This window comes from Ursus americanus, chromosome 2 (assembly GCF_024610735.1).
Source record: "Ursus americanus isolate L20-20 chromosome 2, mUrsAme1.1.p, whole genome shotgun sequence".
In the NCBI taxonomy this organism is placed as follows: Eukaryota; Metazoa; Chordata; class Mammalia; order Carnivora; family Ursidae; genus Ursus; species Ursus americanus.
In genome coordinates, this window is record NC_142128.1 from 39,646,827 (window position 1) to 39,672,619 (window position 25,793).

Consider the following 25,793-nt stretch of genomic DNA (forward strand, 5'->3'; position numbering starts at 1 on the left):
AGAGGGGAGCCAGCGACGCTTTGGCTGAGGGATGGAGTGAGGCCCACTCCCAGCCAGGTGCCTTTGGCTTGGTGGAAAGTCACTTCCTTTCCTGGGACTGGGGCCTTCATGGTGTTTATGACTAGAGGTGGGATATGGATGGGGTTCAGGGGCCGGTTCTGAGTGTGGGGGCTGTGGGGCCCTGCCCGTGCTGGGGGTTTGGGAGGAGTGGAGGCCTTCAGAGGATGGCACAGTGTTAAGACCGGGAATGGACTTGGCTTTGTCTCTCCTGTCGGCCAGTCCAAGGTTGACCTGCGCTCTGCATTGCTGCTGGTAGGATTGGACACAGTCTGCCTAGGCACCCCCCAGGCGGTGTGTGGAGAGAGCTCCCCACAAGGCGGTGCGTGGAGAGAGGCCCTCCCCAGGCGGTGCGTGGAGAGAGGCACCCCCCAGGCGGTGTGTGGAGAGAGCTCCCCACAAGGCGGTGCGTGGAGAGAGGCCCTCCCCAGGCGGTGCGTGGAGAGAGGCCCCCCCCAGGCGGTGCGTGGAGAGAGGCCCCCCCCAGGCAGTGTGTGGAGAGAGGCCCCCCCCCAGGCGGTGCATGGAGAGAGGCTCCCCCCAGGCGGTGCGTGGAGAGAGGCCCCCCCAGGCGGTTCATGAAGAGAGCTGAGGGTCCAAAGAGCGGTCCTCAGGAAGCGGTGTCTGGGTTAGGGAGGGAGGGGCTGATGAGGCAGGGAGATGGTCCTACTGGAGTCACTGATGAAACCCAGCTGTGGGCGTGAGCCCGAGGAAAGGAGGGCGCACAGAGTACTTTATATCAAGGGTATTTGGTGCGTGGGGTCTGCAGAGGCAGTCCACGCTACAGGGGGGCGCCAGCCAGGGCCGTGCGTGGTGTGGCACTTGGCGCTTCGTCGGGCCTGGAGAGTTTGCTAGCCTCCTGCCCGCTCGGTCTGTGCCGTGTCTCAGAGTTTGTGTTTTTGAGGGCAAGAAAGCACCTTCCGTCGGAGTCAGAGCTGTGTGATGTGCCTGAGGAAAGGCCCAGGGCTTGGGGATAAAAGCGGTGACTCAGGAAACAGGAAGCTGTGATTCTCGCCATGCCAAGTGGCTCTCCAGGCCTCAGACGCTTCTGGACTCCCCACGGCTCGGCCCCTTCCTAAGTTCTAAGCACGTATGTAGTTCTGTTGACTCACGTAAAGGTTCTGCCTCGGCACCGGGCCTGTTCACACAGGGCGGCAAGGTAAGCGCCAGCCTTCAGAACAGACACCGTCATGCAGTTCTCGCTGGGGAAGCCTCGCCCCGCCACTTGGCTTCAAGACCTGGATCAAGACTGTTGGCTCAGTGTCTGTAAATGGACAGTTCTGTAATTTTTTTTCCCTTTTGATGGTGCCAGAATGAGCAATTATAGTCATAATCCCCAATGAAAAGAGCAGTGGGGGCAGAGCCTGGGGCGGGTGTGTACACACGAGCTCTGTGGTTTGGGAGCAGGACAGCCCCTCTCACACGGTCACTGAACGGGAGCAGAACCCTCAGTCTTAGAGAACGTGGCTGCCGTGCACCAGGACCCTGGATCCTCCTCCCTTCCCCTCGGGCCCTGCGTGCCTGGTGTGTGTGGGACAAGCGGCAGTCCTCTGCTGTGGTGGGCGCGGAGCGCGCAGCTGGGCTCGGTTCTTGCTTCCACGTCGGGCGGCCACGGTCGGCCCCCTCAGTCCTGTTTCTGCCTCTAATTCTTAACCTTCTTAGGGAAACCAGTCACTCGGAAAGTGGATCTCCTATTTTGGGGGAAAAAATTGTTTTAAGGGTTACACCTGAATAGTTTGGCTAGACTCACCACCAGACTCACCATACTCCCAGAGACCCTGGCTTTCAGCTGCTCTGCTGGTTTCCTCTTCTGGAAAATGCATGACAAAATCTCGTATGTCCGTCTATAAAGTTTAATGGCTTTCTTTATTTCTTTCTTTTCTTTTTCTTTCTTTTTTCTTTCTTTTTTCTCTTTCTTTTCTTTTCTTTTCTTTTCTTTTCTTTTCTTTTCTTTCTGATTTTATTTATTCATTTGACAGAGAAAGAGACAGCCAGCGAGAGAGGGAACACAAGCAGGGGGAGTGGGAGAGGAAGAAGCAGGCTCCCAGCGGAGCAGGGAGCCCGATGCGGGGCTTGATCCCAGGACCCTGTGCCCAGGCCCTGAGCCGAAGGCAGACACTTAACGGCTGAGCCACCCAGGCGCCCCATCTTTAGAAAGTTTTTTTTTTTTTTTTAAAGATTTTATTTATTTATGTGACAGAGAGACAGCCAGTGAGAGAGGGAACACAGCAGGGGAGAGGGAGAGGAAGAAGCAGGCTCCCAGCGGAGGAGCCTAATGTGGGACTTGATCCCGGAACGCCAGGATCACGCCCTGAGCCAAAGGCAGACGCTTAACGACTGCGCTACCCAGGCGCCCCTGAAAGTTTTAAAATGTCTTTTCAGAAGACCTATTCCCATACTCCTTCTAAGAGTGGCTTCTGGAACAAATGGCAATTTACCACATAGCGTTTCAGTTTGTTAGGGTTTGTGAGCATGCTGGCCGTCAGTTCTGGATGTCCCAGCACATGGGAGGACTCTTTGCTTATTTTTCTTTCACTTTTGATTACAATTTGGGAGCACGCACCATGTCCGTGTCCCTGTGAACAGGCCGTGGCCCAGGCTTTGGCGTGCTGACTCCCCGTCGGCCGTGTGGGTGTAGGAGGCCGGACGGCGCTGCCTGCGGGTGCACGTCCTGTGTCCTGCCCAGGATGGCGGCTCTACAGCAGCTCACGGAGAACACGGCGGGGAGTTCGCGCAGCCGGTTAGTCTGTGTCCCAGTGTTGCTGGCTGCCTCTGAAAGAAACGCCTTCTCTACAGTTGCTGTGTCTGACTGAGGCCCGACACACACTTGACAGATATGTTCCTGTAGCCTCTTGAAGCCTCCCCTGCTGCTCCCTGGGCTCCCGGACAGGATTTTGCAGCAGAGCCAGAGAGCACGGCTTATCCTGCGGGGAGCTGACCGCCTCCGGGCCTGGTGTCCCCTGCCCGTCGCCTGTGGGCTAGCCACAGGGCTCCAGGCAGCATCCGAGTCAGCCTGGCTTTGGGCAGGGATGCATCACGGCTGCCGGGACTTCTGTTGCTGTCGGACAGAAAGCACAGGCTGCCATCCCCAGTCTGCGATGGTGAGATTGCTGAGGGACCAGCTGTTACCAGCTGATCCATCCACGAGAAAGTTCTCCATCAGCAGCACCAAGGGCCCGGCCACGGCGGTGGCGAGTGCCTGGACTCACCCCCCCAGGGCCCACCCAGAGTGCTCGCTCTCATTCTGTCACTCTGTTTGCCTTTATCTGGGATTTTTTTTTTTTTTTAATCAAAGCAACTTTCCTTCATCAACTATTTGGTTGCTCGAAATCCAGCTTCTCTGGAAAACTCAAGATAGGACACTTTATTCTTTCCCTTGTGAACTTGCAGAAGAATCACCGGCCCCTAAGGAACCAACAGGGTCCTTTAATGTCATTTGCCAAGGCTGCCACTGCCACCTGAGAGTTGAGCTCATTTTCTGTAGATTTTTAAAAAACTTTGTGTGGGCAGTTGTATTTGTTTCTGTGTCAAGTCTTAGAACTTTTCTTTTTCTTATTTTTGCAGTGGCTAAGAATAAGTGTTACATAGGATGTTTTAAATTATGTTGTTAGGAAAAATTTAAAACATACCAAAAAAGCTTAAGGGATTGTATAGTAAGAACCCATATATCAACCATTTAGCTTGTACAGTTTGTATTTTACTAGATTTTTCCCTTTGTGTAGTGAAGTCTCTTCATCCGTTTGTCAGTCCGTCATCTGTTTGGGTGCGTTTCGAAGTCAGCGTCACCTGCCGCGTACTTGCCCCCGTATATTAACTTCACGCAGGTCGCTACCTAGCGCTTAGCGTGCGTGCAGGTTTTTCCCTCAACCGAGAACTCAGACACGATGAGATGCGCGGATCATAAGGACACGGTGTTAGAGTTTGACAGATGCGTGCACCTGTGTGGTCCACCTTCCCATCAACATGCAGAGTATTCCCGTCACTCCCGTGCACGCGGAGGTGGGACTCTGTCTGTTGTTAAAGCTGGGTCTGTCTGTCTGCACCCGTGCTCTCCACGTGGAGGGGAGGGTTGCTCCGTGCCTGGCTTCTTGGCTCACTTTCTAGAAGTGCTGCTCAGTGGCTGCCTCTCTGCAGACCATGTGTCCTGTCCCTTCCACACCAGGGATACTTGATCTCGGTGGCCTGTGGGAAGGGCCATCGTTAACTGTGAGTGACAGCTGGAGGACTCAGCATGTCCGAAAAATGAAATCAGAATGACCCAAATGAAAGCAGGTCTTAGGTGGTGAATATCGGGGAACCTTCTTTTGCTTCCTCGCAGTGTTTTTGTGGTGATGTGTAGTGTTTTTCCACCTCTTTATTGTTACTAGCAGGGGGCCCCGAAGTTGCACTCTTACCACTTGGATTTACGTCCAAAAGAAAACGGCTTGTGTTTCTGGGTCCTCTGCAGCACGGCCTGTGGCGGCGAAGGCCATCGTGTCCTGGTTGATGGGGCCCGCAGCCTGATCCGTGCTGCTGCGTGAGGGCAGTGCTCCTACACTTGTGCTGCGGTTGCTCGGCGGCTGCATTTCCTCTCTAGATCTGCGACAGTCTCCACATTCTCTCTATGCAAACGACTGGGAACCTTGCTGTTTGAAAGCGTGTGGATTCTTGGTTCTAACCTCTGAGGTGGAAGGGTGCGCATTTGGTTCCCTGTTTCTCACCTCCACTGTTCCTGACAAGAAGCCAGCTGTCACCCATCCTGTCGTTTCTCCGAATGTCATGTCTTCTTTTTCTCTGACTGCGTGGGAGATTGTCCTTGGTTCATAGCAGTTTGACTCTGTTGTGCCTGTATGTGCCGTTTTTTGGGTACTGCCTTGGTTATGATTCTCTGAGGTTCTTGAGTCTGTAGCTTTTGTCTTTTACCAAATTTGAATAATATTTGCCAATATGTTTTCAGGTTATTTTCTGCCCATTCCTCTCCTAGGATTCCAATTCTGTGTATGTAGGACCTTCTGATGATGTTCCACCAGTCCCTGAGGGTCTGTTTTCTTACTCAATCTTAAAAAATTAATAAATAAATAAAAGTCTAGGGGCACCTGGGTGACTCAGTCGGTTAAGTGTCCAGCTCTTGGTTTCAGCTCAGGTCATGTGCTCAGCATCGTGAGACTGAATGTCAGGCTCCATGCTCACTGGGGAGTCTGCTTGTCCCTCTGCCCTCCCCCACTCGCATGTGCGTGCTCTCTCTAAAATAAATACATCTTTTTAAAAAAATCTCTGTTCTTCAGGTCGAATAACCAGTTGAGCTATTTTCATGTTCACTACCTTTTTGTTCTCTGTCCTCCCAGTTGTTACTACGTTCATCTAGTAAGATATTCGTTTTGGATATTTTCTTTTTCGGTTCTAGAATTTCTTTGGTTCTTTTCTTACAGTTCTGTTTCTCTGCCCAGTTTCCATATCTGTTTATGCCTTATGGGTATGTTTTCCTTTACACCCTTGAACACGCTTACGAGGGATGCTTCCTCTTGTCTTCCTGAGCTGGCACTTGGGTGCAGTGTGGATGGAGAAGGAGAATAGGTGAGATGTGCAGCCTGGGGGGTGATGAGTGTGCTGTCCGGCAGGTTGTACTGGGGTGGACTGAGGCCCAGGTCTCACGTCCAGGGAAGGCCTCCCTGAGAAGGTGACATCTGGGCAGAGACATGACCAAAGGGCCCCAGGAACGGGTACTGGGGGCTGAGACCTAAGGTGGGCCTGGGCCTCCAGCAAGGGAGGAGAGCCCAGGGTGGAGTGGAGGGGTAGGTGAGGCAGTCAGCGGGGCACTGGTTAGCTTCACCTTCTCCCTGCGGGCCTCTGCGGGTCACTCGTGTGGTGTTTTTCTAATGATTCATGTCAGCTGACTTAGCTGAAACCCCTCCTCCACTGTACACTGATCCTTTCAAAAACAAAACAAAACAGCATTTCTGGAAACTTCCCCTGATGGTGTCGGGACTGGCCCTGCCCCTCACCAGACCACCACCCCAGGCTTCTTCACGCACAACTCTGGAGCAATACTGGCTGTCGGCGGTGCCCGCGGGGTCCTGTGACTGATGCCCGCCTCTTCTCTCCGTGGCCCCGTGGAATGTACGTGCTGCCCGGAGTTGGGTCTGTGGGGTGGGCTGCACCTTGGTGGCCATCCCGGCTTCCAAACCCAGAGCTGCCTATCCCCTCACTGGAGGGCCAGAAACCACTCCCTTTCAAAGGGGTAGTGGTGCCGGCTCTGACACGTGTGGGAAGGGAAGGAAGAACGCTGCTGTGCCCAGGGTGGTGACCCCCCAGTGGAGACCGTGTCTGTGCGGGGTGAGGCTGCAGTGCCGCCCCGACCTCTGACCTGAGCACCTGCCCGTTAGAGACGTGTGTGACTTCCTACTTTTCAGATGAGTTGACCCTCCCCGTGATTTCTGGACACCCCATCCTTGCTTGTCAGCCGGGCCCTGCCCTCCTTTGGGGACGAGGGTCTGCCCATCAGCAGGTTCAGGGTGCCCAGAAACCGTGTTCAGTGAGTGTGTGGAAGATCTGGAAAAGCAGAGAGTGAAAATGGGTCATTCTCCAGAACTGTGTGGGACGAGGGTGACCCCACTTGCACGGGCACGGGGGCCTAGTGTGCATGGAGGCAGGAGCTCACTCAGCTGCGGTGCCAGAATGAGGCTCGCTCCATTCAGGGCCCATGGACATAGGGTGTCTCAGTGGACATGCCTCCCAGGGTTGACTGAGAGCAGGGTCCACACCAGCCCCTTGCACCCTGAGCTGTGCCCATGGCTCCACGTGGCTCATGGGCACACGACAGCACAGCAGACCCAGATGGTCCCCGCCGTCACAGACAGCCCCGTGGACAGCATGGACCAGCCTGTCTTCAGGATTCTGACAAGTTACTTTGGGACAGGCTTCCGTTAGTTTTCATGCACAGGAAACAAAAGACAAAGAAATGGTAATGCATCATGCCCTTCAGCCTGATATATGTTAAATATTTGGAATATATTAATCCTACGAAATCTCTGTTGCTAGATCTAATTTCCGTTGACAGGAAGCATTTTCCTGTTTATCCACAACCAGTAACGCTAGCTAAGGTCGTTGCTGTGAGTTCTGTTTTCGGGCTAGCTGGTGACACGGGCACAGATCTGAGCAGCAGGCACACCTGGGGCTAGGACGCCTGGTTGCTGTGGTAACCAAGTATTAACCAGCACCGTGACAAAGTGCAGGGGATGGAGGGTCACTGTGTGGGTGTGTGGGTTACACAGGTCACTTCCTGTTCCCTGCAGCGCCCAAGGACATCCTTACAACACAGATTAACACTTTTCTAAATGATTCATAACTGGGAGCATGCAGTTTAAAATGATTTTTTTTTAAAGCATGAAGCCTTTAACCAACTCTTCCAAAAGTATCTGCTTGCTAGAAAATTCACTCCTGTTCACGATCTGATCGGACTTAAATTCTGCCTCTGAACGGTGGAGACCCCGGCTTGCCTCTCCTTTCAGAAATCAGGCTTTGTCTCGGGGCTAACAGCAAGAACAGCCTCACGTGCCACGTTCCGCTACCCAGTTCAGGCTGGTTCTGGAGGATTCTTGGGCAGATTCAGCTCTAAGCAGACTGTGGGGCCAGGGCTGGGGGGCAGGCAGGAGTGTGGCCCCATCTCTGGGGTGCGGCTGGCATCAGTACCGTCCAGCCCCTGAGGACAAAGGACTGTCCCCATTCTGTCCCCTTGGGGCAAAGTCAGCTCTACAAGCCATTCCGGTGGCCAAAAGGGGTCGCCGAGGCCAGGCCCCTCACACGGTGTCCTTCCCCGCAGACTCACACGCGTGACGCATCCTGGCTACAGCTGGATGCCACGGCGAGGGATGTGTGCGGGGGATGTGAGATTCGCAGACGGGTGAAACGCTTTGGTACCTGAGGGGCACGGTCACCCCAGAACCGTGTCTGTGGCCGTCTCTTACGCTCATGGCGTGAAAAGGGCCCCTTGCGTGTCTGTGGCCTGCAGCCCTCTTGCGCCACACCAGCAGCCGTGCCCAGGGGACCGGCAGGCTGCTCGCTAGCTCCCCACCCTCACACAGAAGCCAGAAAGGTGAAGGCAGCGAGTCTGAAGAGCTGCGAGTGCTCTCCAGGTGTTGCCGGGGGCCCGGGCGGCCACGGGTCGGGCAGCCCCGTGCAGGAGTGACAGCCCATCAGAGGGGAGGCATCTTTCTTCTTTTTCCCGGTTTCTAACCTGAAGCTAATGGGTTTCCCGCTCCTCCTGTGGATGGTGGCTGTCATTCTTGAAGGATCCATAGGTGCCACGTTTCATTATTCTTTCTAAGTAACTGTCATAATTTTCAGGAAGGAGACGAGCCCTCGGTTGGTGCAGTCTTTCCAGAGCGGCCGTCTCCGCAGCTTCCACTGTCCATGATGCTTTTCTCCTGGGTCCCAAGTGGCTGCATTTGTGCCGTGTGGACCTTGACTCAGGGTGACCTCCACAGAGGTCTGGCGCAGGCCTCCCCTCTAAGCCGCCCTGGCCCAGCCGGCTCCTCGCTGGCCAGAGCATGTCTGCTTCCTGTCCCGAGCAGGCTGAGCCTGGAGGGGCCGCCGGGGTCCCCCACCCCTGCGCGGTCCGCCTCCAGGTGCCATGCCCCCGGGCCCCTCCCCAGTCACCAGGCACGGGTCAGGCCTCTTGCTGGACTGAGTGTTGAACAGAAGAGTGTCTTCACTCCACATGTCCCGACTAGGGAAGCAGGGTAAGCACCACCTGCACACTAGTTTTATTCGGAGAGCAGGTGCCCTGAGCTGAGCCAGAGGCTCAGGAAGTGGGGCTGAGAGGCGACAGCCCCGTGCTTCTGTCTAGACGCGCCAGGGTGCACGTTCACATTTCAGGGGGTCTTTCCTCGGGCTTACCCTGCAGCGGCCCGGCAGACACAGGCATGCGTCACATGCCTAGCAGCTGTAGATGCTAGTGCAAGGGCGCATCAGGAGAGCGCCTCCCCCCTCCCACCATACTGCAGGGCTCCGGACTGTGGCCGCTCACCGACCTGGAGGACGAGCTCTGGTCAGCACTGCATTGAGGGTCCCCATCCCATCAGCACCGGGTGGGGTGACCCTGCAGCCTCCCCGACGGCAGCCTGTGCCCAGCCCCATGGCCTGTCTGAGCATGCTGCTGCTCGGAAGGGCAAACGGAGCTCAGGAGCTGCCCGCCACCCGACAGCTGCTCCGGCGGTCGGTGTCCGACTGTCAGGGTCACGAGTGCTGACCCCACATCTCCAACTGCAGGCCTTCCCTCTACGTGGGAAGCTTCCCAAACGTGGCCTGTTGACCACTTGTCTACATTATTGGAAAGAAGCCAGGAGCCAGAGAAGTGACAGTTCCAGAAGCAGGCATCTGCCTGGACCTCAGGCTTTGTGGCTTCCTGGTGGATGTTAGCTAACCGTCACTGCAGAGCCACTGGCAGGACCTCCGCAGCATCGCCGAGAAACGTCCAAGGGGGTGGAGCCTTCTAGGCCCACCGTGGAAGGGAAATTTTTTTGAAAAGATTTTATTTATTTGAGGAGGGGGAACAGAGGAAGAGACAGAATCTCAAACAGACTGAGCAGTGAGCGCAGAGCCCAGCCTGGGGCTCAGTCCCACGACCGTGAGATCATAACCTGAGCCGAAATCCAGAGGCAGATGCTCAACTGACTGAGCCGCCCATGCACCTGAAACTAAGTGGGCGTTTGCACCCCAGCGAGGAACTGGTTTGCTGTCTCCCCTCCAGAAAAGGATCTGAGCACAGAGGGAAAAGCACAGGCGCCATCCCGAGGGGCTTGTAACAGATACGAGGCCGCGGTGGGATCTGGCAGTTGCGTGCGGGTCAGCACTTGCCATCGTGAGCCCTGCTGCCCGGCCTGCGTGGTGGCGCCCGGCTGCGCATGGGCCATCCTCCACGCCCAGCCTCAGGCAGCGCCCCGGGCACCTGTTTTCTGGGGACGCCTGCCCGCCGTGCTGGGGAACAGCTGCCCCGACAAGATCCACAGAAGCTGGGGGTTCTGCCGGCGACCCTTCCCGCCCCAGTGGTGTTGGTGAGCACTCATGGCCCAGCACCGGTGACACGGTGGCTCCAGCCAGAGTGGGGGGGACCGGGGGGGGCATAGGTGGCTCTGCTGTCCCCGAGCAGCCTGGCGGGGTGAGGAAGGTTCCAGTAGGTTCACAGGAGGCAGGAGGGCAACTGTCCCTCTGCCGGTCCACATAGTCCCTAAGGTGGTGGTGTGTCCCTTGCCCGCCCCCCACCTGGCCCGTCACCTGCTTGCCGGCACTTAGGTGGGTCTCTGGGCTCTGCCATTTGCACATCACTTTGACTGGTGTCACTCAAACTGCATATTAAAATTCCGCTCATCACATCTGTGCAAAGTGATGTGGCAATTAGAGAAGGCGGGCCTGTGCTCTGGGGAACGCTGTGCACCCACGTGAGCGTCTCAGCGTACGGGGGGTTTCCAGCGAGTGCGGCAGGGCCCGCACTGCGCTTTGGGGCTGAGCAGGTGTCCCTGTGCCTGCAGTGCTGTGGGCGGTCGCCCCACCTGGCTGTCCCTGCTGCTTGCCTGGTTCCGCCCAGAGTGCCCTGTGTGCTCGCCTGTGCTGCTGCAGGGAGCCACGGGGCCCTTGGCTCCGACGTGTTCTCAGCACACGGTCGAGGGACTGGAGCAGGTGGCAGGTACGGGAGATGCTCCCTCACAGAGTGGAAGTGTCCGCAGAGAAGCAAGCCACACTTACCGGTCACTTCCGTGTTCCATGGCACCCTTGGGGCATGAGGGCACATACGTTATAAACACCCCAAGTGAAATGGGTCCAAATCTGACGACAATTATCTCTCAAAATAAAACTAGAGAAATTGTCATGTAAGGAACAAAGTCTGTTTTTTTCCTTGTTGAGACAAGAAAAGGGAGTTTGAAGCAAATTGTAAAGCAACGGTCTTCCATCGATGTGAATGAGAAGAGAACCTTGACCCGGTGTGTTTGGTTGGTCTGCGTCTGGCATCTCCAAAAACAGACTAACTGCTAATACGCCTGCTCTCTTTCCTTCTCCGAGTTCTGACAGAAGTCGGCTTCCCAGCTCTGAGTCGGGGCAGGTGGACGCTGGGAGGCTGGACGGAGCCCACGTGGGCATCCCACACACTGAGTCCCCATGGAGGGGTGGCGCCAGTGCCCCCTTCCCGGCCACAGCCCCCACCTCACATCCCCTCTCCTGAGGGCACCTCTCCCCAGCACTGTCCAGGCTTTCTGCTTCTGGAATCCTCTGTGGACGGATGTGGGGTGCACGCTGGTAGCCCCAGCGTCCCCAGCACGGGTGCACATGGCTCAGCCGAGGCGGTGAGCCTACGGAGATGCCGCGATGGCCACTTTACCCGTCAGCCCTGGTGCCGGGCGCTGCGTCACAGCAAGCTGACCTCTCCCACAGGGGGGCTGATTTGGAACTGGGGCTTCAGAAATCCCCAGAACACATGAGAGTAAATGGGTTCTCCCCATGTTATTATGAAAAATGTCCAACTACAGAAAGTTTCAAATAGGGGCACCACCAAGGCTGCACTGGGCGTCCGCTCTGCCGGCTTCACTGCATCCCTCATTCTAACCTTCTGTATGACTCAAAGCAAGTTGCAGACCTCAAGAGCTGTCCGTCCAGCCCTAAAAACTCAGGTTCCGAACTCAGGGTTGTCTGCTGGTTGTCTTTGTTGTTGTTGTTCAGGAAGAAATTTACAAACCATGAAATACACAGACCTTCAGGTGCCTCTGATGAATCTTGGCCTGGGCACCCCCTGCCCTCACCTCCACCGGGTGTCACCCTGGTGTCCCTGGTGGCTAGGTTCCCATTTCTTTCTCCTATATCCATTTTGCTCATTCTAGAACCTTCTGTGAGTGGAACCATAGTGCGTGGACCCTTGTCTAAAGTATCTGTCATGCTGCATAGTTTTTGATCAAAATGAGATTGAAAGGAATGTGTGCCCCATGCAGAAAGGCCAAGTGAGAGCAGCAGCCTGCAGCCTGTTTCAGGTCCCAGCTCCGGGAGTGTCTGTGAGAACACGAGGCCCTTGTCGCGGCTGTGCACGCACTGCTCCCTGCACATCTCGGCAGGGCTCCCAGCTTGCACCCTCACATCCTGCAGTGGAGCTGGAGCCCCTGACCTGCACCTGCGTCTCCCCCAGCACCCCCTCACTCAGTGCAGACCGGGGCTAGCGTCCACTCTGTGGTCAGACCCTCACATCAGGTCGTCTGGCCCAGTACACGTGGTCACACCACCTGTCCTGGTTCACGGACCATTTAAGTTCAACTGAGTTTGGTGGAATTGCTTCTTTGGAGAATGTCTGGCTGTTGCTAACATGGCCCTTTGTGTTCTTACTGTCATCGTTCTAGGATGGGAGTCCCAGCTTCTGGAAACAGGATTCCTGGGGATCTTCCTGTGCCCTCTTTGGACTCTGTCTCGATTGCCCAGGGAGACCCCCCCGTCCCAGATCGTTTTGTGGGGCTTCCGGTGGCTGATTTTCAGAATCATGCTTGGAGCAGTAAGTAGAACTTCCGTTTGTATGTTTCAGGGACATGCAGACCAAGGAGCTGCCCCTCGCTGCCCTGCTGGCTGGGCCGTGCCTGCTGGGCCCCTCCTGCTGCTTTGCGTGTTCTGTGGCCTGCTTCTGAGCCCTTGAAATGCCTCTGACCCCCCAGCCCTTTGCATGAGCACTTTCTGTGGGACTCTTCACGACTCAGCCCCTTCCACAAAGAGACTCACAGGAAGAGCCCCTCGGCAACCGCACCTTTCTCCACCAGCCCTCCTGGTGGTTTCTGGAACGTCAGAAGTGTTTTGTGTGGTTTAAATCAGGGACGGGAACAGGTCAAGAAGTGTTACAGGATTTGTGTCCCCTCAGTGCCCGCGGTTCTTGGTCATGTCGCTTCAAAGAATGGAGAGGGAGACCAGACGAAGAGTCATGGGCAGCAAAGCAAAGTTAATTGAGCAGAAATATAAGGCTCCTGGAGAGGGAGGGGACCGGGGCCCATGAGAGTTGCCCTTCGAGCTTCTAATGTAGGGGTTTTTATAAACTCTTTCCAGGAACTATCTTAAGCATCCTGAGATTGGGCCGCTGTGGACTGGCCGCTAAGGTGTGCCAATCGGGCTTTGGTCATGCAGCCATCTACCTTTCAGGTTATTGTTCACATATTGGTGGTCTTATGACCTGACATCCGGAGGCTAAGTGATAGTGACCAGTGTTTTATGGTTAATTGTTTTGTTTCGGAATATCCTGCCGAAGTCACTCCTGCTTCCGTGGTCTCGTCTAAGCTGTGAAACAGGGTGCTCACGGTGAGGTTTTGTCTTAGCTGTGGCGGCTCTTTCGCTTTCTTGTTGGGGGCCCTGGCCCTGGCCCTGACTACATAAGTGTCCAGTTAACTCCTAACAGAAAGGCACACGGTCCCCTGTGAGTCTCACACCAGAGAAGCCACGCCGGCACTTCTGTCTGCCTGCCTGCTGTTTCTGGCTGCAGACGCCTCGCTCGCTGGCTTCGGGGAGGGTCTCCTGAAGGCCAGGCGTGTCGGCAGCCCCCTTCGCCCCGGCCTGGCTGGTCGGCGCCTCGGCGCAGGCGCTGCCTGCATGTGTTCTCTCTGCGCACGCCCTCCCACCGGGCCCCAGAGCCCAGGGCTCCCCCGCCACCAACTTCCACGGGGCCCTTGCAGGTGTGCACCTGCTGCCACCTCCGCTGACCATCATCTTTAAAGTTTGGAGCTGTGAAGCCGCTTCCCCCAGTGTGTAATTAGCATTGTGTGGCGGGCTGCTGTGGGACGACGCGGCTGCCCCCATCAGATGTTCTGTACGTGGGAGTGTGCTCCCGCCTCCCCCTCCGCTCCGCCCAGGGCCAGTACGCCGCTTTGTGGCTGGCATTCATCTGATGCCCTCGTTCCCCACGTCTGTCTGATTGCCCTGTCGCCCTCAAATCCTGAGCAGAGCCAGATCGGCGCTGGCGGTTGGTGGTCCTCGAGCAGGACAGGAGTCCTGTGGGTACGTACTGCCCTGGTCCTTTCATTGCTGTCAGGAGCCCACGCTTACGCGTTGCAGACACCCTTCCGGACACTGAAGCAGCTTCTTCTGGTGTGACGTCTGCCTGTGTCTGCGTGATGCTGCATCTCGGGCTCTCTGGCGGGGAGCTCCGGGGTGCTGGGAGTGGTCGGAGTACAGGAGGCAGGCGCTCCACCTGGGACGTGGGTGCCAGCACAGGAAGCCCTGGGAGCATGCGTTGGCCCTGGTGTGGCCGGCAAGGTGCCCGGCCCTGGGCAGGCGCGCACAGCTGCAGGTGCTTGGAGCAGCCGTGTGGGGTTCGCATGCGTCTGGACTATTCTCCAGGTTCGGCGTCCACGCAGTTAGAAAGACGGGAGTCCTGACCGTCACCGGTCCTTCCCTGAAACACTGAGGTCGTTAGCTGTGTCTGGTCCCGACACAGATGTTAGCAGCAGGCTGTGGCTCCACGTCCGTCTAAGACTTCGTTTTGGAGTTTCTCCTCAGCTAACCTTAAAAATCATAACGTGCACAGTGTTTCTGTTGCCCAACGGGGACCCGCCTGGGACAGTAGGCTCGTCGGGTGGGAGTGGGAAGCCGAGGGCCCCCGCGGGAGCACAGCCAGGGTAGGGGCTCTGGGCGGCGGAGCTGTCAGGCTGCAGTGTGCCAGGCTCGCGACGCCGGGAGGTGAGCGGCCCCCACGGTGCCTGACAGCTCTCTCAAGCACCTTTCATGGCATTTTGATTGACTGTTCGCACCAGCTGGATAAAAATTGTCAGGTGCACTAAAAGGTGTAATTACTTGATTCTGTCTGCGTGTTGGATGTTACTTACCCTCCTTCGCTGGAAAGCAGGAAGCAGAGCGGGCTTGGTAAAGGAGAGTGGCAGCTGCACAGCGCCTGTCGTGTACGAGCAGAGAGGGCCGCGGAGGCCGCTGAGGACGGAGCTGCCTGCAGAAGGCAGCCCCGGGCCCTGACCTGCTCCTGCTCAAAACTGGCACCACGGCCTCCGAAGCTGCTGTGGCTGTGTTGTCTGCGGCGCCTCCCGTGTGCTGAGAGGTTGGGGGTTCTTCCCAGAGCTGTGCCCCCCCCAAGACCTGGGCTTCCCAGGCTCCTGCAGTGGCTCAGCATGACCTCCCCATCCTTGGCGCTTCAATGTGTTCACGCTGCACGGAGCCATGAAGGAGTGGTGGCAACGGGCCACCCTGCCCTCTCCGAATAGCTGCAACCTGGCCCTTGTCACACTGGACAGCAGACAGTGGGGGCCGGGGGGAAACAGCAGCTGCCTGGCTGCTCGCCACCTCGCATCCTGCTGGAATTTGGGGGGCAAGGTACAAAGAGGAGGGCCCTGGGCACAGAAGGAGCCCCAAGAAGGACCCGGCACCCCTGCTGTTGCAGACTTGCAACAACGCGTAGCTCTGATCTCATCGGGAGAAACGAACACCACACAAACCCTGACTGAAGGACATTCTTCAGATTCACTAGCCAACGTTCTCCAGGACCAAAGGCATGGAGCGCAGTCGGAGACCGAGGCCCCGTCCGCCCGGGGAACACAGCCGTTAGATGTGGCACCCTGGGCTGTCCTGGCACAGAATGGGGACGTCCATGGGAAAACTGGTGAGATCGGGCAGGGTAGGTAGTCCGCTGCGTGGACCTGAGCGTGACGGGTGCATGGGGTCTCCACACTGTGTGTACAGCTTTCCCGGGCGTGAAGGTATTTTCCAAACGCAAAGTTAAACACCTTACCTACTTGGCATGTATAAAGTAGGCAGTGAGAGGAGATGGTTCAGTTCTTTGAGACATGAATTACCAACACTGACAGAAGAAACAGAAAATCCGAAAAGTTTTAGGAAGTGATCACCTTTCCAACTGACAAAACCCCAGGCCCAGAAGTCCTCACCGATGAGTTCTATAAACATTTACAGAAGGAACAGTGTGAACCCCGCACACGCACATCCAGAAAACAGAGCAGGGACAATGGACGTTTCAAGAAAATAACATTCCAAGAGCGCCTGGGTGGCTCAGTTGTTGGGCGTCTGCCTTCGGCTCAGGGCGTGATCCCGGCGTTCTGGGATCGAGCCCCACATCAGGCTCCTCCGCTGTGAGCCTGCTTCTTCCTCTCCCACTCCCCCTGCTTGTGTTCCCTCTCTCGCTAGCTGTCTCTCTGTCAAATAAATAAAATCTTTAAAAAAAAAAAAAAAAAAAGAACATTCCAGAGACTGTTCTTCCAGAGCACCAGCGACTTGTAGAACTGTTAGCAGATGAAGCTGGGCAGTGCCTGAGCCATGCGAGGCGCCCACACCAAGTGGGCTTTCCCCGGGAGGCAGAACTGGGTGGAGAGAACTGAACGCTGCAGTTCAGCGAATTACCGGATACGGGAGCTCTAGAGTGATGCAATCATCTTAACTGACGGAGGGGAAGCATTGAACGGGCTCACAGTTCACATCTTCTGGCACACAAGGAGTCAGAGGTTTCTTCCAGCTGACACATACACCGTTCTTACCTGTGGGGACTACACATTCCTGCCACCAGGTGGGGAGCACGCGGGGGCGTCCCCCTTCATCCCATCGGCTGGACATCGTGCTGGACATGTGGCTTGTGCAGAAAAGCAAGAAAAAGTCACAAAAGCCCAAAATATGGGAAGAAGTAGAAACCCCTGTCTTCGAGGAGAGGAGATGATGTATGTGGAGCTTCAGAAATCAGGGCTATTTCCATATGTTAGCAAGAGCTGTCAGGAAACAAAACGTTGGGCAGTCACAGTCGTGCTTTCCCAAGTTCCTGTTTCCCTGCCCACACTGCCCGGATGGCCTCCCAGAACCTCGACCCAGCCGCTGCCAGCAAAGGAGCCAGGCCCAGCGGGGATGCCCCCCAGGGCCCCATGGACAAGAGGGTATAGCAGGAGCCAGTGACCCTCATGCTGTCTGGTGACAGAGGAATTTCCGCCTTCTATGAATCAGACCTTTTTAAACAGGTGGGGACCACCATGGAGCCGGCAACCTGTATGGAGGTCTGAGGTGTAAGTTCTCCCCGGAGCTCCCCAGCGGTTCTCCTGCAACGCACCCACGCCCCGCTACTGCCCCAGTGCGGACAGCCAGGGTAGCATCTGCCTGGGCATCCTGAAGGACAGGTGGTCTGCCCTGGGTGATGTCGGGACCATCCTGCTGTCCGTCCAGAGCCTGCTAGGAGAACAGCATCGAAGGCCCTTAGAAGACACATGCTGCCGAGCTCTGGAAAAACCCACAGCCTTTAAGAAGTATCTGCAAGAAACCCCTTCAAAGTAGGTCTCCGGCCAAGAACCCTGACTGGAGCCTCTCTCCTTGTGCTTTTTATCTTCTCCTTCAGTGAACTGTCCTTTCCCTCATTTCTAAGACTGTATCTTGATCTGTGGTGTCATTTTTGTTTTGTTTCTGTTTCTTAAATTAAGTCTCTGGTTGAACTCTTGTGATGAATATACTAAATAAATACATTGGGGTTTTTTAAACAAAATTTTAACTACATCATTAATAACATCCAAAATTAGAAAATTTTAACAGAAGTCTGCTGTGCCATACCCTGAAAGCTACCAGACATGGCTGGGAGACATTAGAAAGGCTTCAGTAGACAGACATGTGTGAGTCACCAGTCCCAGAACTGCTCACTGCCCAGCTGTCCCCAAACCCATCCACAGATTTCATGCAACCCAGACGTAATCCTAGGATTTTCTTTTTGGAAGTTGATGAACTGACTTAGATTTGTATGGAAATGCCACAGGCCTAGAATAGCCAGAAAATCTTGAATAAGTTGTAGGAGACACATCCCTTGTTCCAGGACTTCCCAGAGGTCATGGTCCTCAAGACTGGGCAGTGGGGGCGTGAGGACAGCCAAATTGGTGGCACAGTCCACGTGTCTGAAAAATAGTCCCACACTAAAATCACTGCCATGTAATTTTTGACAATAGACCAGGTCCGTTCAACTAAAACAGACTGGCACGTTCAGCGTGGGGCTGGGGCGTCCAATTCTCTGCAGCGGGTGAGTGGGCCGCCGGGTCCCACCGTGTCGCACACGGGAATGCGTCTGAGATGCGCTGCAAACATGACATTGAAATCACGACACTTCTTAAAGATAACAATATTTTTGCAGTTTGGGATAGGCCAAGATTTCTTAGAACATGGAAAACATTAACATAAAACGCAAAAATGGATAAATCGGACTCTGTTAGAATGAAGATCCTCTGTCCCCGGCAGATCACAGTGACAGACCAGGGGACAGCGCTGCCCCCGATGGAGAGCTTGTGGTGGGTCCATAAAGAAGACACAAAACCCAGTAACAAAGATGATTCAGTATGAAAAGGGGAGCTTTTAGCAGCTACTTGACAAAGACCTGCAAACGGCTGCTACAAGCACTTGAAAAACCGCGCGGCTTCACTGGCCGTCGGGAAACGAGATGCCGCATGCGCCCACGGGAAGAGCCAGACTTAGACGGCACGCGTCCCAGCTCAGGCTGCGCAAAATGCCGCAGGCCGCGCGGCTTCAACGGTGCTGACTTCTGCTGGTTCTGGAGGCTGGCAGTCGACCAGCGTTCCGGGGCCTTCACTCCCCACGGGGACACCTCGTAGCTTGTGGACGCCCGTCCTCTTGCCGTGTCCTCCGCTGGCGGGGAGAAAAGCCCCCATGTTTCTAATGCGTGCACTAATCCCGTCAGGTCAGGAGCCCATCCTTATGGCCTCATCCGCACTTAACTATTTCTTCAGTCTTAATACGGCCACGCCACGGGGCCGGGGGCTTCAACCTACAGATTTGGGAGGACACAGGTGCCAGGCCCTTGGCAGCAGGGGTGTGAGCAAGAGGAACTGGCCTGCGTTGCTCTCCTGCGGGCGTGAGCAGTGGCCTGAGTGTGTGGGAGCAGCTTAGGCCGTTACCCACAAAGTTCACCTCAGCGCTGACCCAGGGGGGCTGGAGATGTGCTCACTAGAGCCCTCCCCCCGGCACCAGGAACTGGAAACCAGCCACAGCCCATCAGCAGAAAGATGGGGGACTGACCCATGCTAACTCCCCGGAATGGAAAGCACTCAGCAGAGCAGAGGACCGAGCCATCTCGCAGGCGTCGTGCTCAGGCAGGGAAGCCAGACGGACCGCACGGTCCTTGTGTGGGGCCTTCCACACGGCAGAGCCAGCACGGGGCCACAGCACGGAGAAGCGCTTCCCTCCAGGACTTGGGGTGGGGGCTGCGGGGGGGCACGCAGGAACTTAGGGGCTGTGAGTGTCTCCTGATGGGCTGAGGGTCTGCAGGCATGCACACAAAAGCTCCTCAGCACGGGCTTCCTGGTGGGACAGAAATCATGTTTTGAACCCTAACAGGAGGTGAACAGCCAGGGGAAGCCTCGGGGGAGGTGGCCAGAGAGCAGAGACCTCTGTCTTTTTGGGCAGGGCTGGAGACAGACCAGCCGGCAGGTTTTCCTTGGCGTGCCTCCGTCGAGCATCAGAGAAAGCCACGTGCCTTCCAGCCCCGGAAAGACCATCAGCCCGGCCGGAAGCTTCAGCTCGGGACAGGAGCCCAGGATCCACCTTCCCGGTCAGCTCTCTGCGCCAAATGCAGGCACCGGCGCTATGGGTGGGACGTCCCGCTTCGGCTCCTAGCTCCGGCGCCCGCTGACGGGAGAGGTGATGTGATAACCCGAACCGTCACCCTGCTGTTGACGTGTTAAAATTCTGGCGGCGTCAGGAGCGCTTCCCTGGCTCCCTCCGTGCCGCTGTGAGCCAGCCTGCTGGGGGCTTCCCCGGTGACGGGCGCTTCCCACTTCAAGCTGCGGAGATGGCGAGCGGCCCCATGGTGCACATGACCCCACCGGACTTTCCTTGGAGCAAAGGTGCAGGTCTGCTCACCATGTTCACCTGGGCCCTCCTGCTGGAACGGGCCAAACATGCACCAGATGCTTCTCTGGGAAAGCTCTGGAACGTCTCTTGCATGTTTCAGCTCAATTTTCTCTTTTAAATGCACAGATTTTAACCATATTAGTGTGGAGAATCTTTTTCATTTGCAGAAAATGGCAAAGAGCGTGGGCGTCTGAGTCACTGTATTTAATAGTTTGCCCTTAATAATGCTTTAAAAAGGTTTTCACTTTGTTCTCAAATCTCCGATTTTGTCAAGACAGAAATATGTTCATGTGTTTGTAGCTCAGTCAGGACTGGCCAGTTTCATCCCAGAGCAGGCGAGCGTGTCCGCAGCCAGTCGCCGAAGCCCTCGTGCTTTGCATCTGGTGCCTCTGTGCCCCAAGTCGGACCCGGCAGTGGGTTTTCCCCATGGCTTCCGAGCCGCAGTGTCCTGGACTGCTCCTGGGCCGGACCAAGGACCTGTGCTGTGCCGAGGGCTGAGACCTCGGTTGCTGAAGTTCTAGGAAGTGAGGCAGTGTCCTTGGTGCTGGGAATTTTCAGAGCTGGACGGCACCGAGGGGAGGCAGGACTTGGTGTCTGTCTGGACAACTAAGACGCATCTTTGTGTACGTCCCTCCCTTCCGCTCCCGTCTGGGTGTGCACGTGGCCGCCTCGGTTCGCGGGCTGCAGGCAGGCGAGGCACTTGCCGCTCCTCCCGCGAGAACCTTGCGGCGTGGCTGCTGGCCCACGAGAAGGAAGGGCATGTGTAGACCAGGCCATGGCACATGAGCAGGCCCGCGCCCCAGCTCAGTCAGACTAAGGAGAGTGGCCGTCAGGAGTCTGAGCCCCGTCAGATGGCACTGCTGGGGGCAAAACTGCTTTTGTCTCCTCGCACTTAGTTGGTTAGCATGGCTTTTACTTTTCTGCATATTCTCTCTGCAGTTCTTCCAGTGCTGTGTACTGTATTTCTACTAATTCATATTATTTTGACTATTGCTTCACATAATCTGAGCTACGAATTGATACCCTAGGACCACCTGGGTGGCTCCATCGCTTAAGGGTCCGACTCTTGGTTTCAGCTCAGGTCATGATCTCCGGGTTGTGAGATCGAGCCCCGCGTTGGGCTCTGTGCTCAGTGGGGAGTCTGCTGAAGATTCTCTCTCCTCCCTCTTTGCCTCTCCACCCCTCAAAAGAAATTTAATACCTTAAATTCTTGGGGCGCCTGGGTGGCACAGCGGTTAAGCGTCTGCCTTCGGCTCAGGGCGTGATTCCGGCATTCTGGGATCGAGCCCCACATCAGGCTTCTCCACTATGAGCCTGCTTCTTCCTCTCCCACTCCCCCTGCTTGTGTTCCTCTCTTGCTGGCTGTCTCTATCTCTGTCAAATAAATAAATAAAATCTTTTTTAAAAAAAAGAAAAAAAAAACCTTAAATTCTTACTGACGAAATCGCAGCTGAAATGAGCCATTTTCTTCATGAGCTGTGTACTTGACTGTGGCCAGAGCAGGTCGCTTGCATATGCAGGGACTGGAGGGGCACCAGAGCCCCCAGGCACCTCTCAGAAGCTGGCGAGGCTTGAACTTTCCCATACGTTTAGGTGACCCCCAAGTGCCCTGCAGTGAAGAGACGCCCGTGTGTTTGCAGTGCGGCTTCGTCCACGGGGGTGTGACGGCTGAGCAGCCGTGCCGCTCGTGCCCACGCCGGTTGCAGCACCCGCGGTGGGGCCCTTCTGATGCTCCTCGTGTGCAGGCTGTCCTGTTGCCACACGAGAAAAAAGCCATGTCTGAGACATAGAAAAGCGAGGCCTGTGGACCTACCTTTTTCAGGTGAGGATTCGGCAGAGCCAGGAGCCGTGGCCGGGCTGTGATCGTCGGCACCGGTAAAAGATGCCGTCCTCAGACCACAGGCAGTTGTGTCTGAGGCCCTTGCTGTGAGAGTCACCTGTCTGGAACTTGACAGCTTAGATGAAATGGACACATTCCATCACAAATGCAGCTTCCCAAAACTGAAGAGGAAACAGGAAACCTAAATAGCTCCATGTCTGTTAAATACATTGAATTTGTAATCAAACCCTCTTCCAGAGAGAAAAGTGTGGTCCCAGATGGCTTCACCAGCAGAATCTACCAGATGCTTAAGGAGGAAACAACAGAACTGCTACCCAGACTCTGCTGGAAAGCCGCGGAGGCAGGAACACTTCCCAGGTTGTTTTTTCTGTGACTGTGAAACCAGATCCGATGAGGTCATTACAGAAAGGACAGAGAGCAGCAGCCCCCAGGAGCAAAGGCACAGAAACCCGTAGCAAAACATCAGCAAATCAAACCCAGCAACAAAAAAGGGCACAGTCTATCTCAGGAATGCAAGGTCGGTTTAACATTTGAAAATCAAGGCACACAATTCACTACAGTAACAGAAGCAAGCAGCCAATGCAAGACAAGCACGTGATACAGTTCAACACCCACTTGTGATAGCTGGGGGCTTCCTCGGCACAGCCCCTGACACGCCGGCCAGCCCCAAGTAGCTGGTGGGGACAGGAGCACTCACGGCCCGCCAGACCAGGCCGGTGTCTGTTCTTGCCAGCACTCTCAGTGCTGTGTTGGAAGTCTTGGTGCAGGAAGACAGGAGAAAGAAGCATAAAGCTTGGAAGAAAAGTAATGACACTGTTCACACACAATTAGAGAGGCAGAAAACCTGGCAGAATCTGAAAACCAACGAGTGAAATGAATATGTGACCTTCGCCAAGTTTGCGGGGCACAAGGCGACCGTGAGGCACACGCTGTACTTTGTGCACGATGAAGGAATCATTACAAGGGAAGATCTTGAAAATACTGTCTACAGCTGGCGAGAGGACCTCCAGTGCCTGGTAAGGAACCTGGTTACGGAAGTCTACGTGCTGCTCTTTACATCCTGACCCACGGCCACTAATGCTGGTGCCCCTTGAGGCTCTGACGCTTGCTGGCAGGGGCAGCACGTTTTCTGGGTGCACGCAGAGCACATGCCCCCATGTCTGCTCTGCAGCAAAGCTGTTTGCTGCCACCGTGTCCAGGCCATACCTGGACCTCTGGCCTCTCCCTCGTGAGACTCAGCACTTCTGTGGGAGAAGATTCCCTACTGAGAGAAGGCTGCATTTGCATCGGCTCTTTCCCTCGGAGGCCCGGTGGCTGCCTTGGGTGTGTGAACTGAATTACCTTGGAAGCAGTTTCCATGTTCGTTCACTCCCCTCATGAGTGTCTGGGTCCCAAAGGTGATGCAGCCCCATGGAGACTGGATCGTGACCAGCACCGAGGGGTCAGGAGAGGCGCTGCTAGCCACCTTGAGCGAGGACCTTCTGACAGGGAGAGAAGAGAGACTTGGAAGTCAGGGCTCTTCCTCGCAGTCAGATGCCTCCGATAAAATTGTGTCACGTGAATGAAATAGCTTGGAATGCAGCGCAGCCCCGTGAAGGCCAACCCTGAATGGGTGTCACCAGGTCCTTGCCTTCCCATCCTGGGACCCCCACTCTGAGAGGAGAGTCCCCGTCTCCTTCATCGCATTAACGTGGACAGCCAAGCAAGGAGTTTTCCAGTGAGCACGTGCAGGAGGCCAGACCTCACACTCCAGCTCGGAGGTGTCATGGGGGTTTCTGGAAAGTACTGTCTATGGTGCTGTGACCGCTGGCCTCAGCTTCAGCCCCTGCTCGTGGCCCCACACGCGGTCCCTAGGCTCCTCTCTGCCTCCATCTCCAGACACTGGACTTAGAACAGCCTGGGCCTGAATGGGGATCGAGTCCTCACTGCTCTCGAGTGCCCGCAGTGCTCCCTCCTGCCCCCTGCAGCCCCTCACGTGGCTGCTGGCACACAAAACCAGCATTAGTCACCCCCCCCCAACCCCGTGTTTCTGGCATCTGCCAGCAGTGTTCATTATGTGCTGTGCATGCTGGATGCAGAGGGTGGCTTCTGTATGGCTGTTCCTCGGCCTGGGAAAATGCCGGCAGCACCCCGAGACGGTGGGAGAGTGAAGGGGCCAGGGTGACATGGAGACAGGTCAGTCCTGAGAGATGCCCAAGTGTGCCTGTGACTTCAGTGCCAAACAGGGGGCACGTGACTGTGAACCTCAGATGCACCCAAGATGTAGCGATCCCCCCACTCGCCTGCTCAGCCCCCAGAGGAGGGATTGCAGGAATCCGGGGTGGCACGTCCTCCTCAACCCATGACCCTGTTAGTGTGCACGGCCCAGGGTCATCGAGGGAGGAGGTAGCCCTGGCAGTGAGAGAGCGGGGTGCTGAGCGCACTTGGGATGGGGTTGCTGTGGACGGCTCCCTGCGTGTGGGTGCCCTGCCAGGAGGCCCCTTACCTGGGTGCAGCTGCAGGCCTGGCAGCCCCTCCTGGCCCTTGGTTAGGAGTGAAGGATGCAGCATGGAGAAACAGATGTCCTTCCTGTGGCAAGGCCTTGGACCTCCTCTCTCCAGATGGGGGTATCAGAAGCATGACCTTGGGCCCGTGAACATCTGGAAGGGCGTGTCTGAATCGTGGGGCAGCTGCCTTCACGGTCCTGCCTCCCCCCACTCCCTCAAGGCCTGAGGCTGCCCTGGCAGCCTGGAATGTCCCAGCACCTTGCATCCTCCCTTCCCCAGAGAGCAGGTGTGGACAGCTGTGGGTCACGTGGCTCTCTTTGGGTCTGGCCTGGTACCGGCTTGTCTGAGCCATTTTTTCAGAATTAATTTGGGGCTGAGAAAGGCTGACAGAAGTCTTTGTTCCTTTGACGCTCACTCAGGAAGGAAAAATCCGTGGAAAATCTGACATCTGCACTATGGGGAGAAGTCAGTGGATGGGGAGGAATATAATTATTCTGTGCTCCCGGAAGAATGTCTCAGATCTTTAAGTGTCTCATATCAGCTTAGAACTTGAATGACATTTTAATTATTTTGTTTTTTTCTTCTCTGCCTGGTTTGAGTCTCTAAAGAGACCCACTCTTGGATTCCGAGGGGTGCGGGGAGCAGAGCCTCACTCACGGGGCTGTCGCGTGACAGTGGCGGCTCTCCCACCCGGGGAGCAGGACAGACGTGCTGAGGTCTGGACAGCAGGCACGTGGGACTTCCTGAATGTGCCAGAGTTGCACCCGAGGCTGTGTCTCTGGCACTGTTGTGACCTAAGCAAACCCAGTTTTCAGAAAGACAGGACTCCAGTCTTCAAATAGCACCACCCGGGTCCCTGGCGTGCGACTCTGTGTGGGGCGCACACGCCCCCGAGAGGCCCGGCAGCCAGGGTGGCTGAGGGTGCCGTGTGCACGCGACCCTGTCAGAGCAGCCTGGGCAGGGCTCAGGATGACGGAGCGCTGGGAGCCCTGGGGGGATGTTTGTAAACCGGCTGTCCGGCTGCACGTTAAGCTCCCGCTGGAGCCTGTGTGCGGGGTGGGAGCATCGTCACTCGGTCTGTGCAGGCCTGAAGGGCTGCCCCACGTCCCTGGGACTTCCTTGTCACTTCTCATCCCTGCTCCTTTGAGTATTGCTGTGTCCATGCCACTCCCCACCCCGCACCCATGCTGCCCCTCAGCCCGTCCTGTGGGCTCCACGGTCCAGACACGTCCCAACTCCTACACAGTCCGTCTGCCTGGATGGCCACAGAGGCCTGCTCACACAGGACTGTCCTGTCCCCCAGGGGCTCAGAGCCCTCAGCACCCCAAGGTCCTTCCCTGCGTGAAACTCAGTTTTACGTGCCAACAGCCAGAGTGCCGCCCCTCCTGACGGCCGCGGCCTGGCCTTGGCCCTGACCAGCCAGCTCTGCCCCTCCCTGAACCTGACAGATGCTGTGACCCAGGGGCCCCGGGCTTCGTCTAACACGGCCTTTCCTGGTCTTCTCTGCTCTGGACGCGCCGGTCCTTGGTTTCCCTCACACCCGCTGCCTGGGGCGTCTGCATTCTGCCCCTCGTTCCTCCTCC

General features: G+C 56.2%; 2 protein-coding genes and 1 pseudogene across 2 annotated transcripts in view; all 3 read left to right on the forward strand.

Moving 5' to 3' along the window:
- LOC148110553 (lipase maturation factor 1-like) overlaps positions 1-12,490 on the forward strand; it is a 46,638-nt gene extending 34,148 nt beyond the window's left edge. The window contains exon 4 of the mRNA XM_087853922.1: positions 12,411-12,490. The gene's annotated coding sequence lies outside the window, so the exon portion shown is untranslated. The remainder of the gene's footprint in view (positions 1-12,410) is intronic.
- LMF1 (lipase maturation factor 1) overlaps positions 12,426-25,793 on the forward strand; it is a 42,326-nt gene continuing 28,958 nt past the window's right edge. Inside the window, exon 1 of the mRNA XM_087853919.1 lies at positions 12,426-12,559. Coding sequence (XP_087710045.1) covers positions 12,548-12,559 — 12 coding nt within the window. The 5' untranslated portion in view covers positions 12,426-12,547. The remainder of the gene's footprint in view (positions 12,560-25,793) is intronic.
- On the forward strand, positions 12,568-19,215 carry LOC123783815 (ubiquitin-conjugating enzyme E2 C pseudogene; annotated as a pseudogene).